This window comes from Channa argus, chromosome 8 (genome assembly GCF_033026475.1).
Source record: "Channa argus isolate prfri chromosome 8, Channa argus male v1.0, whole genome shotgun sequence".
Taxonomy (NCBI): domain Eukaryota; kingdom Metazoa; phylum Chordata; class Actinopteri; order Anabantiformes; family Channidae; genus Channa; species Channa argus.
In genome coordinates, this window is record NC_090204.1 from 21,326,907 (window position 1) to 21,351,196 (window position 24,290).

General features: G+C 46.8%; 3 protein-coding genes across 3 annotated transcripts; all 3 read left to right on the forward strand.

The window, feature by feature from the left end:
- Nucleotides 1-5,234: 5,234 nt before the first annotated feature.
- On the forward strand, nucleotides 5,235-6,701 carry LOC137131894 (integumentary mucin C.1-like; the record flags this gene model as incomplete). Its single annotated transcript, XM_067513734.1, has 2 exons — nucleotides 5,235-5,690; nucleotides 6,087-6,701. Coding segments are annotated over 2 exons (1,071 nt in total), but the record flags the coding sequence as incomplete, so codon positions are not given.
- Nucleotides 6,702-7,289: 588 nt separating this feature from the next.
- LOC137131895 (mucin-2-like) lies at nucleotides 7,290-10,201 on the forward strand (the record flags this gene model as incomplete). The annotated part of the gene is made up of 2 exons (XM_067513735.1): nucleotides 7,290-9,008; nucleotides 10,178-10,201. Coding segments are annotated over 2 exons (1,743 nt in total), but the record flags the coding sequence as incomplete, so codon positions are not given.
- Nucleotides 10,202-12,611: 2,410 nt separating this feature from the next.
- Nucleotides 12,612-23,750, forward strand: LOC137131896 (mucin-2-like; the record flags this gene model as incomplete). Its single annotated transcript, XM_067513736.1, has 8 exons — nucleotides 12,612-12,672; nucleotides 12,979-13,896; nucleotides 14,038-14,198; nucleotides 15,033-16,005; nucleotides 16,684-16,931; nucleotides 17,625-18,953; nucleotides 20,403-21,110; nucleotides 23,292-23,750. Coding segments are annotated over exons 1-8 (4,857 nt in total), but the record flags the coding sequence as incomplete, so codon positions are not given.
- Between the last annotated feature and the right edge of the window lie 540 nt (nucleotides 23,751-24,290).

Sequence of the window (24,290 nt, forward strand, 5' to 3'; positions counted from 1 at the left end):
ATAAAAAAAAACAACAAAAGAGTAATAATAGTAGCAGCAGAATAAATTAGAGGTTTGCCGAAACATTTGTCTCCAAAGTTACAGATAAATGCATCAACGCTAATTGCGTGAAACTGCATCCAGCGTCAAGAAAATGTTGCCAACTCAACAAAGTGCTTCATAAGAAGCAGATATTAAGGTATTATACTGGCAAAGTCAATCACCCGACCTTCAGAATCACCAGAGGCTGCAGTAAAAGCCTAGAAAAACATAAATGATCAAAAGAGGTGATGTCAGTCAGCGAGGCTTAAAACACTTATTGCAAAGGAAGGATTTGTTTACTCACCTGAACAGTGGTTCATTTGATACAATTCCATTTGCTATGTTCTATGTTAATTCATCTAATGAATCTAAGTGGAAATATGTCACGTAAAAGCGGAAATTCTGAAGTTGAAATCATCTGATATCCATCTTTAACCCAAATGTCTCCAGGGTAAAGTGAAGACTAATGACTTTGCCTGGACACTGCAGTACATTTGTAGGGGACTGATAACTTCTTCAAAATCCATTAACTGTTCATCCACTGGATCATTTTCAACAAGCAAGATTAAACAGAAACAAAGATTTGTGTATACTGTAGATGGAAATAAGAACATTTTGAAAACTCTGTTTGAGCCTGTGATGATCACCAACCAGGAGTTGGAGAAGGTCCTGTCCCAGTCTTCACCTTTTAGGATGTGATCTTCATTTACAAAAACACTGGTCAACACATCTGAAGTAGAGACCATCACTTCCTTAGTGAAAGACAAAGCTACACTTTAAACTATTAAACTGAGCAGTGCAATATGTAGCAATAAATAATAACTGCTAGCTTATCATTATGATGAAGGAATTACATGAATGGCAGTCAAAAGTTTAGAAAACACATGACATCCAAGCCGAACAATATCAGCATTTTCCTCTCTACGATTAACTATGTAGGTTTGGTGTTGGTCTTGACTTTACATATTAAAGTAACGTTTGTTGTGAATTGGTGCAATATAAATCATATGGAATGATCATTATCATTCATTAATCAGCCTAATCAATAATTAATAAATCCACCTCCACATTCTCTTTCATACAGCCCTTGTTTTCTTATTCTGCCACATCTGTGATGTTGATTCTTTTTGAAATAAAATGCAACTTTTGAACAATGAATTTAATTTCCACGTGTAATGTTTTACTGTTTCCTCCAGGCTTTGTACCACTGACACATCTACAGATGAAACTAGATTCCTCAGCAGAGATCAGCAATGGAACCATTATTGAGCTTGTTAAAAAGGTACGTGAAACAGAATATACAACTTACTTTATGTAGCTAACATTAACGATAACACATGCACAAAAACACTTAGGGTGTGGGCAAAGTGATGGAACGGTGTAAAAAGAGGTGTAGCTTTTTATTTCTATTCTTGTCTCAGTCCTAATGTGGATCTGTAAGTGGTGAAGATCAGCTTACTCCTTGACAAACTGGCTGCCAGTGTGGTGTCCATAGGGCGTCGCAGCCACTGACTGAGATGACTCATCAAAGAGAACCAGTGTTTTTCTTGCTTAATCCAATACACTTCACCCTCCACTCACAGTTATCACACTATGGTTTGGTGACTCACAAATCAAATGACAGATCATGTTTTGAACCCTGCCTTGTCTAATAACTTCATAATTTTAAGGGAAATGAAAAAAAACTAAAATAAAATGTACAAATTTTCTTTTTGACAAAATGTGAAAAGGGAATTGAAATGAAAAGCAAAAAATGAACTTGGAGTAAAAATGATCTAATATTTAGTTTGCTCTCCATTTAGTTTTTTGGTGAACTGAAACTAAATGTAACAGTCGACACCGTCACAGTAAAAAGCATTCGACTGGTTTCTCAACCACAACTGATGACCACTGCTTCAACTGGGGAAACGATCAGCCCTTCAACAACGTCCCCAACGACAACAGAGACGTCTCCACCCACCACCACCACTGCTGCTACAACAACAGCAACAACTGGGTCAACATACCCCACAACAATAGAGACGTCACCACCCACCACCACCACCATTTCTACAACCACATTTGAAACTACAACCACACCCGAAATAAATACAACCAAAACTGAAACTACGACCACAACCGACACACCAACTACAACCACAACTGAAACGACGGCCACAACTGAAACGACGACCACAACTGAATCTCCAACTACATCAACAACTGACAAAACCAAAACTGAAACATCAACTACGACCACTAAAACTGAAACACAACCCACAACCACAACTGAAACACCAACAACGACGACAACTGAAACACCAACAACGACGACAACTGAAACACCAACAACGACCACCACAACTGAAACACCAACAACGACCACAACTGAAACAACTACAACTGAAACACCAACTACGACCACCACAGCGGAAACACCAACAACCAAAACTGAAACACCAACCACAACCACAAGTGAAAAACCAACAACGACCACCACAACGGAAACACAAAATCCGACCACCACAACAGAAACACCAACTACGACCGCAACTGAAACAACCACAGCAGAAACACCAACTACGACCACCACAACAGAAACACCAACAACGACCACCACAACTGAAACCCCAACTACGACCACCAAAACTGAAACACGAACCACAACTGAAACACCAACTACGACCACTACAACTGAAACACGAACCACAACTGAAACACCAACCACGACCACCACAACTGAAACACCCACCACAACTGAAACACCAACCACGACCACCACAACTGAAACACCCACAACTGAACCACCAACTACGACCACCACAACTGAAACACCCACAACTGAACCACCAACTACGACCACCACAACTGAACCACCAACTACGACCACCACAACTGAACCACCAACTACGACCACCACAACGGAAACACCAACTACGACCACCACAACGGAAACACCAACTACGACCACCACAACGGAAACACCAACTACGACCACCACAACGGAAACACTAACTACGACAACCAAAACTGATACACCAACCACAACTGAGAAAACAACTACAATCACAAGTGAAACTCCAACTACAACCACAGCTGAAACGACGACCACAACTGAAACACCAACTACGACCACCACAACAGAAACACCAACTACGACCACCACAACAGAAACACCAACTACGACCACCACAACAGAAACACCAACTACGACCACCACAACAGAAACACCAAATCCGACCACCACAACAGAAAGACCAACCACAACAACAACTGAAACACCAACTACGACCACCACAATTGAAACAACCACAACTGAAACACCAACTACGACCGCAACTGAAACACCAACTACGACCACAACTGAAACACCAACGACGACCACCACAACTGAAACACCAACGACGACCATCACAACTGAAACACCAGCTACGACAACCAAAACTGAAACACCAGCTACGACCACCACAACTGAAACACCCACAACTGAAACACCAACTACGACTAATACAACTGAAACACCAACTACGACCACCACAACTGAAACACCAACTATGACCACCACAACTGAACCACCAACTATGACCACCACAACTGAAACAACCAAAACTAAAACACCAACCATAACCACAACTGAAACACCAACTACGACCACCACAACTGAAACAACCACAAGTGAAACACAAACTACGACAACCACAACTGAAACACCAACTACGACCACCACTACTGAAAGAACCACAACTGAAACACCAACTACGACCACCACAACTGAAACAACCACAACTGAAACACCAACGACAACTGAAACTACAACAACCGCAACTGACACAGCATCTACGACCACAACCGAATCACCAACTACGACCACAACTGAAACACTAACTACAACCACTGCTGAACCACCACCAACGACCACACCTGACACGACGACAACTGAAACACCAACAACAACTGAAACGACGACCACAACTGAAACAACCACAACTGAAACACCAAGTACGACCACCACAACTGAAACACCAAGTACGACCACCACAACTGAAACACCAAGTACGACCACCACAACTGAAACACCAACTACGACCACCACAACTGAAACACCAACTACGACCACCACAACTGAAACACCAACTACGACCACCACAACTGAAACACCAACTACGACCACCACAACTGAAACACCAACTACGACCACAACTGAAACACCAACTACGACCACCACAACGGACACACCAACTACGACCACCACGACTGAAACACCAACCACCACAACTGAAACACCAACTACGACCACCACAACTGAAACAACCACAACTGAAACACCAACTACGACCACCACAACTAAAACACCAACTACGACCACCACAACTGAAACACCAACCACGACTGAAACACCAACCACGACCACCACAACTGAAACAACCACAACTGAAACACCAACTACGACCACCACAACTGAAAAACCAAATCCGACCACCACAACGAAAACACCAACCACAACAGAAACACCAACTACGACCAGCACCACTGAAACACCAACTACGACCACCACAACTGAAACACCAACCACAACCGAAACAACCACAGCAGAAACACCAACTACGACCACCACAACGGATACACCAACAACGACCACCACAACTGAAACCCCAACTACGACCACCACAACTGAAAAACCAACTACGACCACCACAACTGAAACAACCACAACCGAATCACCAACTACGACCACAACTGAAACACTAACTACAACCACTGCTGAACCACCACCAACGACCACACCTGACACGACGACAACTGAAACAACAACAACTGAAACGACGACCACAACTGAAACGACGACCACAACTGAAACAACCACAACTGAAACACCAACTACGACCACCACAACGGAAACACCAACTACGACCACAACTGAAACACCAACCACCACAACTGAAACACCAACTACCACAACTGAAACACCAACTACGACCACCACAACGGAAACACCAACCACGACCACCACGACTGAAACACCAACCACAACCACAACTGAAACACCAACTACGACCACAACTGAAACACCAACTACGACCACAACTGAAACACCAACTACGACCACAACTGAAACACCAACTACGACCACAACTGAAGAAACACCAACTACGACCACAACTGAAACAACCACAACTCAAACACCCACAACTGAAACACCAACTACGACCACCACAACTGAAACACCGACTACGACCACAACTGAAACACCAACTACGACCACCACAACTGAAACACCAACTATGACCACCACAACTGAACCACCAACTATGACCACCACAACTGAAACAACCACAACTAAAACACCAACCATAACCACAACTGAAACACCAACAACGACCACCACAACTGAAACAACCACAAGTGAAACACCAACTACGATCACCACAACTGAAACACCAACCACAACTGAAACACCAACTACGACCACCACAACTGAAACAACCACAACTGAAACACCAACGACAACTGAAACTACAACAACCGCAACTGACACAGCAACTACGACCACAACCGAATCACCAACTACGACCACAACTGAAACACTAACTACAACCACTGCTGAACCACCACCAACGACCACACCTGACACGACGACAACTGAAACACCAACAACAACTGAAACGACGACCACAACTGAAACAACCACAACTGAAACACCAAGTACGACCACCACAACTGAAACACCAACTACGACCACCACAACTGAAACACCAACTACGACCACCACAACTGAAACACCAACTACGACCACCACAACTGAAACACCAACTACGACCACCACAACTGAAACACCAACTACGACCACCACAACTGAAACACCAACTACGACCACCACAACTGAAACACCAACTACGACCACCACAACTGAAACACCAACCACCACAACTGAAACACCAACTACGACCACCACAACGGACACACCAACTACGACCACCACGACTGAAACACCAACCACCACAACTGAAACACCAACTACGACCACCACAACGGACACACCAACTACGACCACCACAACTGAAACAACCACAACTGAAACACCAACTACGACCACCACAACTAAAACACCAACTACGACCACCACAACTGAAACACCAACCACGACTGAAACACCAACCACGACCACCACAACTGAAACAACCACAACTGAAACACCAACTACGACCACCACAACTGAAACACCAAATCCGACCACCACAACGAAAACACCAACCACAACAGAAACACCAACTACGACCACAACTGAAACACCAACCACCACAACTGAAACACCAACTACGACCACCACAACGGACACACCAACTACGACCACCACAACTGAAACAACCACAACTGAAACACCAACTACGACCACCACAACTAAAACACCAACTACGACCACCACAACTGAAACAACCACGACTGAAACACCAACCACAACAACCACAACTGAAACACCAACTACGACCACCACAACTGAAACAACCACAACTGAAACACCAACGACAACTGAAACTACAACAACCGCAACTGACACAGCAACTACGACCACAACCGAATCACCAACTACGACCACAACTGACACGACGACAACTGAAACACCAACAACAACTGAAACGACGACCACAACTGAAACAACCACAACTGAAACACCAAGTACGACCACCACAACTGAAACACCAACTACGACCACCACAACTGAAACACCAACTACGACCACCACAACTGAAACACCAACTACGACCACCACAACTGAAACACCAACTACGACCACCACAACTGAAACACCAACTACGACCACCACAACTGAAACACCAACTACCACCACAACTGAAACACCAACTACGACCACCACAACGGACACACCAACTACGACCACCACAACTGAAACAACCACAACTGAAACACCAACTACGACCACCACAACGGACACACCAACTACGACCACCACAACTGAAACAACCACGACTGAAACACCAACCACGACCACCACAACTGAAACACCAACTACGACCACCACAACTGAAACACCAACTACGACCAGCACCACTGAAACACCAACTACGACCACCACAACTGAAACACCAACCACAACCGAAACAACCACAGCAGAAACACCAACTACGACCACCACAACGGAAACACCAACAACGACCACCACAACTGAAACCCCAACTACGACCACCACAACTGAAAAACCAACCACCACAACTGAAAGACCAACTACGACCACCACAACTGAAACAACCACAACTGAAACACCAACGACGACCACCACAACTGAAACACCCACTACGACCACCACAACAGAAACACCAACCACGACCACCACAACAGAAACACCCACTACGACCACCACAACTGAAACACCCACTACGACCACCACAACTGAAAGACCAACTACGACCACCACAACTGAAACAACCACAACTGAAACACCAACGACGACCACCACAACTGAAACACCCACTACGACCACCACAACAGAAACACCAACTACGACCACCACAACTGAAACACCAACGACGACCACCACAACAGAAACACCCACTACGACCACCACAACAGAAACACCCACGACGACCACCACAACAGAAACACCCACGACGACCACCACAACTGAAACCCCAACTCCAACCACCACAACTGAAAGACCAACTACGACCACCACAACTGAAACAACCACAACTGAAACACCAACGACGACCACCACAACTGAAACACCCACTACGACCACCACAACAGAAACACCAACCACGACCACCACAACAGAAACACCCACTACGACCACCACAACTGAAACACCCACTACGACCACCACAACTGAAACACCAACTACGACCACAACAGAAACACCAACCACCACAACTGAAACACCAACTACGACCACCACAACTGAAACACCAACCACGACTGAAATACCAACCACGACCACCACAACTGAAACACCAACCACAACTGAAACACCAACCACAACTGAAACACCAACCACAACTGAAACACCAACCACAACCACCACTACTGAAAGAACCACAACTGAAACACCAACTACGACCACCAATACTGAAAGAACCACAACTGAAACACCAACTACGACCACCACAACGGAAACACCAACTACGACCACCACAACTGAAAGACCAACTACGACCACCACAACTGAAACAACCACAACTGAAACACCAACGACGACCACCACAACTGAAACACCCACTACGACCACCACAACTGAAACACCAACTACGACCACCACAACTGAAACACCAACGACGACCACCACAACTGAAACACCCACTACGACCACCACAACAGAAACACCAACGACGACCACCACAACAGAAACACCCACGACGACCACCACAACTGAAACACCCACGACGACCACCACAACTGAAACACCCACTACGACCACCACAACAGAAACCACAACTGAAACACCAACTACGACCACCACAACAGAAACACCAACTACGACCACCACAACAGAAACACCAACTACGACCACCACAACAGAAACACCAACTACGACCACCACAACAGAAACACCAACTACGACCACCACAACAGAAACACCAACTACGACCACCACAACTGAAACACCAACTACGACCACCACAACTGAAACACCAACTACGACCACCACAACTGAAACACCAACCACAACTGAAACACCAACCACAACTGAAACACCAACTACGACCACCACTACTGAAAGAACCACAACTGAAACACCAACTACGACCACCACAACTGAAACACCAACTACGACCACCACAACTGAAACACCAACGACAACTGAAACTACAACAACCGCAACTGACACAGCAACTACGACCACAACTGAAACGACGACCACAACAGACACACCAACTGAATCCGACACACCAACTACAACCACAACTGAAACACCAACTACGACCACCACAACTGAAACAACCACAACTGAAACACCAACGACAACTGAAACTACAACAACCGCAACTGACACAGCAACTACGACCACAACCGAATCACCAACTACGACCACAACTGAAACACTAACTACAACCACTGCTGAACCACCACCAACGACCACACCTGACACGACGACAACTGAAACAACCACAACTGAAACACCAACTACGACCACCACAACGGAAACACCAACTACGACCACAACTGAAACACCAACCACCACAACGGAAACACCAACTACGACCACAACTGAAACACCAACCACCACAACTGAAACACCAACTACCACAACGGAAACACCAACTACGACCACCACAACGGAAACACCAACTACGACCACCACGACGGAAACACCAACTACCACAACTGAAACACCAACTACGACCACAACTGAAACACCAACTACGACCACAACTGAAACACCAACTACGACCACAACTGAAACACCAACTACGACCACAACTGAAGAACCAACTACGACCACAACTGAAGAAACACCAACTACGACCACAACTGAAGAAACACCAACTACGACCACAACTGAAGAAACACCAACTACGACCACAACTGAAACAACCACAACTCAAACACCCACAACAGAAACACCAACCACGACCACCACAACAGAAACACCCACGACGACCACCACAACAGAAACACCCACGACGACCACCACAACTGAAACACCCACTACGACCACCACAACTGAAAGAACCACAACTGAAACACCAACTACGACCACCACAACGGACACACCAACTACGACCACCACAACTGAAACAACCACAAGTGAAACACAAACTACGACAACCACAACTGAAACACCAACTACGATCACCACAACTGAAACACCAACTACAACCACCACTACTGAAAGAACCACAACTGAAACACCAACTACGACCACCACAACTGAAACAACCACAACTGAAACACCAACAACGACCACCACAACTGAAACCCCAACTACGACCACCAAAACTGAAACACGAACCACAACTGAAACACCAACTACGACCACCACAACTGAAACCCCAACTACGACCACCACAACTGAAAAACCAACTACGACCACCACAACTGAAACAACCACAGCAGAAACACCAACTACGACCACCACAACGGAAACACCAACAACGACCACGACAACTGAAACCCCAACTACGACCACCACAACTGAAACACCAACCACCACAACTGAAAGACCAACTACGACCACCACAACTGAAACAACCACAACTGAAACACCAACGACGACCACCACAACTGAAACACCCACTACGACCACCACAACAGAAACACCAACCACGACCACCACAACAGAAACACCCACTACGACCACCACAACTGAAACACCCACTACGACCACCACAACTGAAACACCAACTACGACCACAACAGAAACACCAACCACCACAACTGAAACACCAACTACGACCACCACAACAGAAACACCAACTACGACCACCACAACTGAAACACCAACCACGACTGAAACACCAACCACGACCACCACAACTGAAAGACCAACTACGATCACCACAACTGAAACACCCACTACGACCACCACAACAGAAACACCAACAACGACCACCACAACAGAAACACCCACGACGACCACCACAACTGAAACACCCACGACGACCACCACAACTGAAACACCCACTACGACCACCACAACAGAAACCACAACTGAAACACCAACTACGACCACCACAACAGAAACACCAACTACGACCACCACAACAGAAACACCAACTACGACCACCACAACTGAAACACCAACTACGACCACCACAACTGAAACACCAACTACGACCACCACAACTGAAACACCAACCACAACTGAAACACCAACCACAACTGAAACACCAACCACAACTGAAACACCAACTACGACCACCACTACTGAAAGAACCACAACTGAAACACCAACTACGACCACCACAACTGAAACACCAACTACGACCACCACAACTGAAACACCAACGACAACTGAAACTACAACAACCGCAACTGACACAGCAACTACGACCACAACTGAAACGACGACCACAACAGACACACCAACTGAACCCGACACACCAACTACAACCACAACTGAAACACCAACTACGACCACCACAACTGAAACAACCACAACTGAAACACCAACGACAACTGAAACTACAACAACCGCAACTGACACAGCAACTACGACCACAACCGAATCACCAACTACGACCACAACTGAAACACTAACTACAACCACTGCTGAACCACCACCAACGACCACACCTGACACGACGACAACTGAAACAACCACAACTGAAACACCAACTACGACCACCACAACGGAAACACCAACTACGACCACAACTGAAACACCAACCACCACAACGGAAACACCAACTACGACCACAACTGAAACACCAACCACCACAACTGAAACACCAACCACCACAACTGAAACACCAACTACGACCACCACAACGGAAACACCAACTACGACCACCACGACGGAAACACCAACCACAACCACAACTGAAACACCAACTACGACCACAACTGAAACACCAACTACGACCACAACTGAAACACCAACTACGACCACAACTGAAACACCAACTACGACCACAACTGAAGAACCAACTACGACCACAACTGAAGAAACACCAACTACGACCACAACTGAAGAAACACCAACTACGACCACAACTGAAGAAACACCAACTACGACCACAACTGAAGAAACACCAACTACGACCACAACTGAAACAACCACAACTCAAACACCCACAACAGAAACACCAACCACGACCACCACAACAGAAACACCCACGACGACCACCACAACAGAAACACCCACGACGACCACCACAACTGAAACACCCACGACGACCACCACAACTGAAAGAACCACAACTGAAACACCAACTACGACCACCACAACGGACACACCAACTACGACCACCACAACTGAAACAACCACAAGTGAAACACAAACTACGACAACCACAACTGAAACACCAACTACGATCACCACAACTGAAACACCAACTACAACCACCACTACTGAAAGAACCACAACTGAAACACCAACTACGACCACCACAACTGAAACAACCACAACTGAAACACCAACAACGACCACCACAACTGAAACCCCAACTACGACCACCAAAACTGAAACACGAACCACAACTGAAACACCAACTACGACCACTACAACTGAAACACGAACCACAACTGAAACACCAACTACGACCACCACAACTGAACCACCAACTACGACCACCACAACTGAAACACCCACAACTGAACCACCAACTACGACCACCACAACTGAACCACCAACTACGACCACCACAACTGAACCACCAACTACGACCACCACAACGGAAACACCAAGTACGACCACCACAACTGAAACACCAACCACAACCGAAACAACCACAGCAGAAACACCAACAACGACCACCACAACTGAAACCCCAACTACGACCACCACTACTGAAAGAACCACAACTGAAACACCAACTACGACCACCACAACTGAAACACCAACGACAACTGAAACTACAACAACCGCAACTGACACAGCAACTACGACCACAACTGAAACACCAACTACGACCACCACAACGGACACACCAACTATGACCACCACGACTGAAACACCAACCACAACCACAACAGAAACACCAACTACGACAACAAGTGAAACACCAACTACAACCGCAACTGAAACGACGACCACAACTGAAACACCAACTACGACCACCACAACAGAAACACCAACTACGACCACCACAACAGAAACACCAACTACGACCACCACCACAGAAACACCAAATCCGACCACCACAACAGAAACACCAACCACAACAACAACTGAAACACCAACTACGACCACCACAATTGAAACAACCACAACTTACACACCAACTACGACCGCAACTGAAACACCAACGACGACCACCACAACTGAAACACCAACGACGACCACCACAACTGAAACACCAGCTACGACCACCAAAACTGAAACAACCACAACTGAAACACCAACTACGACTACTACAACTGAAACACCAACTACGACCACCACAACTGAAACACCAACTATGACCACCACAACTGAACCACCAACTATGACCACCACAACTGAAACAACCACAACTAAAACACCAACCATAACCACAACTGAAACACCAACAACGACCACCACAACTGAAACACCAACCACAACTGAAACACCAACTACGACCACCACTACTGAAAGAACCACAACTGAAACACCAACTACGACCACCACAACTGAAACAACCACAACTGAAACACCAACGACAACTGAAACTACAACAACCGCAACTGACACAGCAACTACGACCACAACCGAATCACCAACTACGACCACAACTGACACGACGACAACTGAAACACCAACAACAACTGAAACACCAACAACAACTGAAACGACGACCACAACTGAAACAACCACAACTGAAACACCAAGTACGACCACCACAACTGAAACACCAAGTACGACCACCACAACTGAAACACCAACTACGACCACCACAACTGAAACACCAACTACGACCACCACAACTGAAACACCAACTACGACCACCACAACTGAAACACCAACTACGACCACAACTGAAACACCAACTACGACCACAACTGAAACACCAACTACGACCACCACAACGGACACACCAACTACGACCACCACGACTGAAACACCAACCACCACAACTGAAACACCAACTACGACCACCACAACTGAAACAACCACAACTGAAACACCAACTACGACCACCACAACTAAAACACCAACTACGACCACCACAACTGAAACACCAACCACGACTGAAACACCAACCACGACCACCACAACTGAAACAACCACAACTGAAACACCAACTACGACCACCACAACTGAAAAACCAAATCCGACCACCACAACGAAAACACCAACCACAACAGAAACACCAACTACGACCAGCACCACTGAAACACCAACTACGACCACCACAACTGAAACACCAACCACAACCGAAACAACCACAGCAGAAACACCAACTACGACCACCACAACGGATACACCAACAACGACCACCACAACTGAAACCCCAACTACGACCACCACAACTGAAAAACCAACTACGACCACCACAACTGAAACAACCACAACCGAATCACCAACTACGACCACAACTGAAACACTAACTACAACCACTGCTGAACCACCACCAACGACCACACCTGACACGACGACAACTGAAACAACAACAACTGAAACGACGACCACAACTGAAACGACGACCACAACTGAAACAACCACAACTGAAACACCAACTACGACCACCACAACGGAAACACCAACTACGACCACAACTGAAACACCAACCACCACAACTGAAACACCAACTACCACAACTGAAACACCAACTACGACCACCACAACGGAAACACCAACCACGACCACCACGACTGAAACACCAACCACAACCACAACTGAAACACCAACTACGACCACAACTGAAACACCAACTACGACCACAACTGAAGAACCAACTACGACCACAACTGAAGAAACACCAACTACGACCACAACTGAAACAACCACAACTCAAACACCCACAACTGAAACACCAACTATGACCACCACAACTGAAACAACCACAACTAAAACACCAACCATAACCACAACTGAAACACCAACAACGACCACCACAACTGAAACAACCACAAGTGAAACACCAACTACGATCACCACAACTGAAACACCAACCACAACTGAAACACCAACTACGACCACCACAACTGGAACAACCACAACTGAAACACCAACGACAACTGAAACTACAACAACCGCAACTGACACAGCAACTACGACCACAACCGAATCACCAACTACGACCACAACTGAAACACTAACTACAACCACTGCTGAACCACCACCAACGACCACACCTGACACGACGACAACTGAAACACCAACAACAACTGAAACGACGACCACAACTGAAACACCAAGTACGACCACCACAACTGAGACACCAAGTACGACCACCACAACTGAGACACCAACTACGACCACCACAACTGAAACACCAACTACGACCACCACAACTGAAACACCAACTACGACCACCACAACTGAAACACCAACTACGACCACCACAACTGAAACACCAACTACGACCACCACAACTGAAACACCAACTACGACCACAACTGAAACACCAACCACCACAACTGAAACACCAACTACGACCACCACAACGGACACACCAACTACGACCACCACGACTGAAACACCAACCACCACAACTGAAACACCAACTACGACCACCACAACGGACACACCAACTACGACCACCACAACTGAAACAACCACAACTGAAACACCAACTACGACCACCACAACTAAAACACCAACCACGACTGAAACACCAACCACGACCACCACAACTGAAACAACCACAACTGAAACACCAACTACGACCACCACAACTGAAACACCAAATCCGACCACCACAACGAAAACACCAACCACAACAGAAACACCAACTACGACCAGCACCACTGAAACACCAACTACGACCACCACAACTGAAACACCAACCACAACCGAAACAACCACAGCAGAAACACCAACTACGACCACCACAACGGAAACACCAACAACGACCACCACAACTGAAACCCCAACTACGACCACCACAACTGAAACACCAACCACCACAACTGAAACACCAACCACCACAACTGAAACACCAACCACCACAACTGAAACACCAACCACCACAACTGAAACACCAACCACCACAACTGAAAAACCAACTACGACCACCACAACGGACACACCAACTACGACCACCACGACTGAAACACCAACCACCACAACTGAAACACCAACTACGACCACCACAACGGACACACCAACTACGACCACCACAACTGAAACAACCACAACTGAAACACCAACTACGACCACCACAACTGAAACACCAACTACGACCACCACAACTGAAACACCAACCACGACTGAAACACCAACCACGACCACCACAACTGAAACAACCACAACTGAAACACCAACTACGACCACCACAACTGAAAGAACCACAACTGAAACACCAACTACGACCACCACAACGGACACACCAACTACGACCACCACAACTGAAACAACCACAAGTGAAACACAAACTACGACAACCACAACTGAAACACCAACTACGATCACCACAACTGAAACACCAACTACAACCACCACTACTGAAAGAACCACAACTGAAACACCAACTACGACCACCACAACTGAAACAACCACAACTGAAACACCAACAACGACCACCACAACTGAAACCCCAACTACGACCACCAAAACTGAAACACGAACCACAACTGAAAAACCAACTACGACCACTACAACTGAAACACGAACCACAACTGAAACACCAACCACAACTGAACCACCAACTACGACCACCACAACTGAACCACCAACTACGACCACCACAACTGAAACACCCACAACTGAACCACCAACTACGACCACCACAACTGAACCACCAACTACGACCACCACAACTGAACCACCAACTACGACCACCACAACGGAAACACCAAGTACGACCACCACAACTGAAACACCAACCACAACCGAAACAACCACAGCAGAAACACCAACAACGACCACCACAACTGAAACCCCAACTACGACCACCACTACTGAAAGAACCACAACTGAAACACCAACTACGACCACCACAACTGAAACACCAACTACGACCACCACACCTGAAACAACCACAATTGAAACACCAACTACGACCACCACAACTGAAACACCAACCACAACAACAACTGAAACACCAACTATGACCACCACGACTGAAACACCAACCACAACCACAACAGAAACACCAACTACGACAACAAGTGAAACACCAACTACAACCGCAACTGAAACGACGACCACAACTGAAACACCAACTACGACCACCACAACAGAAACACCAACTACGACCACCACAACAGAAACACCAACTACGACCACCACAACAGAAACACCAACTACGACCACCACAACAGAAACACCAACTACGACCACCACAACAGAAACACCAACCACAACAACAACTGAAACACCAACTACGACCACCACAATTGAAACAACCACAACTTACACACCAACTACGACCGCAACTGAAACACCAACGACGACCACCACAACTGAAACACCAACGACGACCACCACAACTGAAACACCAGCTACGACCACCAAAACTGAAACAACCACAACTGAAACACCAACTACGACCACCACAACTGAAACACCAACTATGACCACCACAACTGAACCACCAACTATGACCACCACAACTGAAACAACCACAACTAAAACACCAACCATAACCACAACTGAAACACCAACAACGACCACCACAACTGAAACACCAACCACAACTGAAACACCAACTACGACCACCACTACTGAAAGAACCGCAACTAAAACACCAACTACGACCACAACTGACACGACGACAACTGAAACACCAACAACAACTGAAACGACGACCACAACTGAAACACCAACCACCACAACTGAAACACCAACTACGACCACCACAACGGACACACCAACTACGACCACCACAACTAAAACACCAACTACGACCACCACAACTGAAACACCAACTACGACCACCACAACTGAAACACCAACTACGACCAGCACCACTGAAACACCAACTACGACCACCACAACTGAAACACCAACCACAACCGAAACAACCACAGCAGAAACACCAACTACGACCACCACAACGGAAACACCAACAACGACCACCACAACAGAAACCCCAACTACGACCACCACAACTGAAAAACCAACTACGACCACCACAACTGAAACAACCACAGCAGAAACACCAACTACGACCACCACAACGGAAACACCAACAACGACCACGACAACTGAAACCCCAACTACGACCACCACAACTGAAACACCAACCACCACAACTGAAAGACCAACTACGACCACCACAACTGAAACAACCACAACTGAAACACCCACGACGACCACCACAACTGAAACACCAACTACGACCACCACTACTGAAAGAACCGCAACTAAAACACCAACTACGACCACAACTGACACGACGACAACTGAAACACCAACAACAACTGAAACGACGACCACAACTGAAACACCAACCACCACAACTGAAACACCAACTACGACCACCACAACGGACACACCAACTACGACCACCACAACTAAAACACCAACTACGACCACCACAACTGAAACACCAACTACGACCACCACAACTGAAACACCAACTACGACCAGCACCACTGAAACACCAACTACGACCACCACAACTGAAACACCAACCACAACCGAAACAACCACAGCAGAAACACCAACTACGACCACCACAACGGAAACACCAACAACGACCACCACAACAGAAACCCCAACTACGACCACCACAACTGAAAAACCAACTACGACCACCACAACTGAAACAACCACAGCAGAAACACCAACTACGACCACCACAACGGAAACACCAACAACGACCACGACAACTGAAACCCCAACTACGACCACCACAACTGAAACACCAACCACCACAACTGAAAGACCAACTACGACCACCACAACTGAAACAACCACAACTGAAACACCAACGACGACCACCACAACTGAAACACCCACTACGACCACCACAACAGAAACACCAACCACGACCACCACAACAGAAACACCAACCACGACCACCACAACAGAAACACCCACTACGACCACCACAACTGAAACACCCACTACGACCACCACAACTGAAACACCAACTACGACCACAACAGAAACACCAACCACCACAACTGAAACACCAACTACGACCACCACAACAGAAACACCAACTACGACCACCACAACTGAAACACCAACCACGACTGAAACACCAACCACGACCACAACAACTGAAACACCAACCACAACTGAAACACCAACCACAACTGAAACACCAACCACAACTGAAACACCAACCACAACTGAAACACCAACCACAACTGAAACACCAACCACAACTGAAACACCAACCACAACTGAAACACCAACCACAACCACCACTACTGAAAGAACCACAACTGAAACACCAACTACGACCACCAATACTGAAAGAACCACAACTGAAACACCAACTACGACCACCACAACGGAAACTCCAACCACAACAACCACAACTGAAACACCAACTACGACCACCACAACTGAAACAACCACAACTGAAACACCAACGACAACTGAAACTACAACAACCGCAACTGACACAGCAACTACGACCACAACCGAATCACCAACTACGACCACAACTGACACGACGACAACTGAAACACCAACAACAACTGAAACGACGACCACAACTGAAACAACCACAACTGAAACACCAACTACGACCACCACAACTGAAACACCAAGTAAGACCACCACAACTGAAACACCAACTACGACCACCACAACTGAAACACCAACTACGACCACCACAACTGAAACACCAACTACGACCACCACAACTGAAACACCAACTACGACCACCACAACTGAAACACCAACCACCACAACTGAAACACCAACCACGACCACCACAACGGACACACCAACTACGACCACCACAACTGAAACAACCACAACTGAAACACCAACTACGACCACCACAACGGACACACCAACTACGACCACCACAACTGAAACAACCACGACTGAAACACCAACCACGACCAGCACCACTGAAACACCAACTACGACCACCACAACTGAAACACCAACCACAACCGAAACAACCACAGCAGAAACACCAACTACGACCACCACAACGGAAACACCAACAACGACCACCACAACTGAAACCCCAACTACGACCACCACAACTGAAAAACCAACTACGACCACCACAACTGAAACAACCACAGCAGAAACACCAACTACGACCACCACAACGGAAACACCAACAACGACCACGACAACTGAAACCCCAACTACGACCACCACAACTGAAACACCAACCACCACAACTGAAAGACCAACTACGACCACCACAACTGAAACAACCACAACTGAAACACCAACGACGACCACCACAACTGAAACACCCACTACGACCACCACAACAGAAACACCAACCACGACCACCACAACAGAAACACCCACTACGACCACCACAACTGAAACACCCACTACGACCACCGCAACTGAAACACCAACTACGACCACCACAGAAACACCAACCACCACAACTGAAACACCAACTACGACCACCACAACAGAAACACCAACTACGACCACCACAACTGAAACACCAACCACGACTGAAACACCAACCACGACCACCACAACTGAAACACCAACCACAACTGAAACACCAACCACAACTGAAACACCAACCACAACTGAAACACCAACCACAACTGAAACACCAACCACAACTGAAACACCAACCACAACCACCACTACTGAAAGAACCACAACTGAAACACCAACTACGACCACCAATACTGAAAGAACCACAACTGAAACACCAACTACAACCACCACAACGGAAACTCCAACCACAACAACCACAACTGAAACACCAACCACGACCACCACAACAGAAACACCAACTACGACCACCACAACTGAAAGACCAACTACGACCCTCACAACTGAAACAACCACAACTGAAACACCAACGACGACCACCACAACTGAAACACCCACTACGACCACCACAACAGAAACACCAACTACGACCACCACAACAGAAACACCAACTACGACCACCACAACTGAAACACCAACGACGACCACCACAACTGAAACACCAACTACGACCACCACAACAGAAACACCAACAACGACCACCACAACAGAAACACCCACGACGACCACCACAACTGAAACACCCACGACGACCACCACAACTGAAACACCCACTACGACCACCACAACAGAAACCACAACTGAAACACCAACTACGACCACCACAACAGAAACACCAACTACGACCACCACAACAGAAACACCAACTACGACCACCACAACAGAAACACCAACTACGACCACCACAACTGAAACACCAACTACGACCACCACAACTGAAACACCAACCACGACCACCACAACTGAAACACCAACCACAACTGAAACACCAACCACAACTGAAACACCAACCACAACTGAAACACCAACTACGACCACCACTACTGAAAGAACCACAACAGAAACACCAACTACGACCACCACAACTGAAACACCAACTACGACCACCACAACTGAAACACCAACGACAACTGAAACTACAACAACCGCAACTGACACAGCAACTACGACCACAACTGAAACGACGACCACAACAGACACACCAACTGAACCCGACACACCAACTACAACCACAACTGAAACACCAACTACGACCACCACAACTGAAACAACCACAACTGAAACACCAACGACAACTGAAACTACAACAACCGCAACTGACACAGCAACTACGACCACAACCGAATCACCAACTACGACCACAACCGAAACACTAACTACAACCACTGCTGAACCACCACCAACGACCACACCTGACACGACGACAACTGAAACAACCACAACTGAAACACCAACTACGACCACCACAACGGAAACACCAACTACGACCACAACTGAAACACCAACCACCACAACGGAAACACCAACTACGACCACAACTGAAACACCAACCACCACAACTGAAACACCAACTACCACAACTGAAACACCAACTACGACCACCACAACGGAAACACCAACTACGACCACCACGACGGAAACACCAACCACAACCACAACTGAAACACCAACTACGACCACAACTGAAACACCAACTACGACCACAACTGAAACACCAACTACGACCACAACTGAAACACCAACTACGACCACAACTGAAACACCAACTACGACCACAACTGAAGAACCAACTACGACCACAACTGAAGAAACACCAACTACGACCACAACTGAAGAAACACCAACTACGACCACAACTGAAGAAACACCAACTACGACCACAACTGAAACAACCACAACTCAAACACCCACGACGACCACCACAACAGAAACACCCACGACGACCACCACAACAGAAACACCCACGACGACCACCACAACTGAAACACCCACTACGACCACCACAACAGAAACAACCACAACTGAAACACCAACTACGACCACCACAACTGAAACACCAACCACCACAACTGAAACACCAACTACGACCACCACAACTGAAACACCAACCACCACAACTGAAACACCAACTACGACAACAAGTGAAACACCAACTACAACCGCAACTGAAACGACCACAACTGAAACACCAACTACAACCGCAACTGAAACACCAACCACCACAACTGAAACACCAACTACGACCACCACAACGGACACACCAACTACGACCACCACGACTGAAACACCAACCACAACCACAACAGAAACACCAACTACGACAACAAGTGAAACACCAACTACAACCGCAACTGAAACGACCACAACTGAAACACCAACTACAACCGCAACTGAAACGACCACAACTGAAACACCAACTACAACTGAAACACCAACCACAACTGAAACACCAACCACAACTGAAACACCAACCACAACTGAAACACCAACCACAACTGAAACACCAACTACGACCACCACTACTGAAAGAACCACAACTGAAACACCAACTACGACCACCACAACTGAAACACCAACCACGACCACCACAACTGAAACACCAACCACAACTGAAACACCAACCACAACTGAAACACCAACCACAACTGAAACACCAACCACAACTGAAACACCAACTACGACCACCACTACTGAAAGAACCACAACTGAAACACCAACTACGACCACCACAACTGAAACAACCACAACTGAAACACCAACTACGACCACCACAACTGAAACAACCACAACTGAAACACCAACTACGACCACCACAACTGAAACACCAACGACAACTGAAACTACAACAACCGCAACTGACACAGCAACTACGACCACAACTGAAACGACGACCACAACAGACACACCAACTGAACCCGACACACCAACTACGACCACAACTGAAACACTAACTACAACCACTGCTGAACCACCACCAACGACCACACCTGACACGACGACAACTGAAACAACAACTGAAACAACCACAACGGAAACACCAACTACGACCACCACAACGGAAACACCAACCACGACCACCACAACGGAAACACCAACCACGACCACCACAACGGAAACACCAACCACGACCACAACTGAAACGACCACAACTGAAACACCAACTACGACCACAACTGAAACAACCACAACTGAAACAACCACAACTGAAACAACCACAACTGAAACAACCACAACTGAAACAACCACAACTGAAACACCAACTACGACCACCACAACGGAAACACCAACTACGACCACAACAGAAACACCAACCACCACAACGGAAACACCAACTACGACCACCACAACGGAAACACCAACTACGACCACCACAACGGAAACACCAACTACGACCACCACAACGGAAACACCAACCACGACCACAACAGAAACACCAACTACGACCACAACTGAAACGACCACAACTGAAACACCAACTACGACCACAACTGAAACAACCACAACTGAAACAACCACAACTGAAACAACCACAACTGAAACAACCACAACTGAAACAACCACAACTGAAACACCAACTACGACCACAACTGAAACAACCACAACTGAAACAACCACAACTGAAACAACCACAACTGAAACAACCACAACTGAAACACCAACTACGACCACCACAACTGAAACACCAACCACAACCACAACAGAAACACCAACTACGACAACAAGTGAAACACCAACTACGACCACCACAACTGAAACACCAACTACGACCACCACAACCGAAACACCAACCACAACCGAAACACCAACCACAACCGAAACACCAACCACAACCACCACAACTGAAACACCAACGACGACCACCACAACTGAAACAACCACAACGGAAACACCGACTACGACCACGACAACGGAAACACCAACCACGACCACCACAACCGAAACACCAACCACAACCGAAACACCAACCACAACCGAAACACCAACCACAACCGAAACACCAACCACAACCGAAACACCAACCACAACCGAAACACCAACCACAACCGAAACACCAACCACAACCGAAACACCAACCACGACCACCACAACTGAAACACCA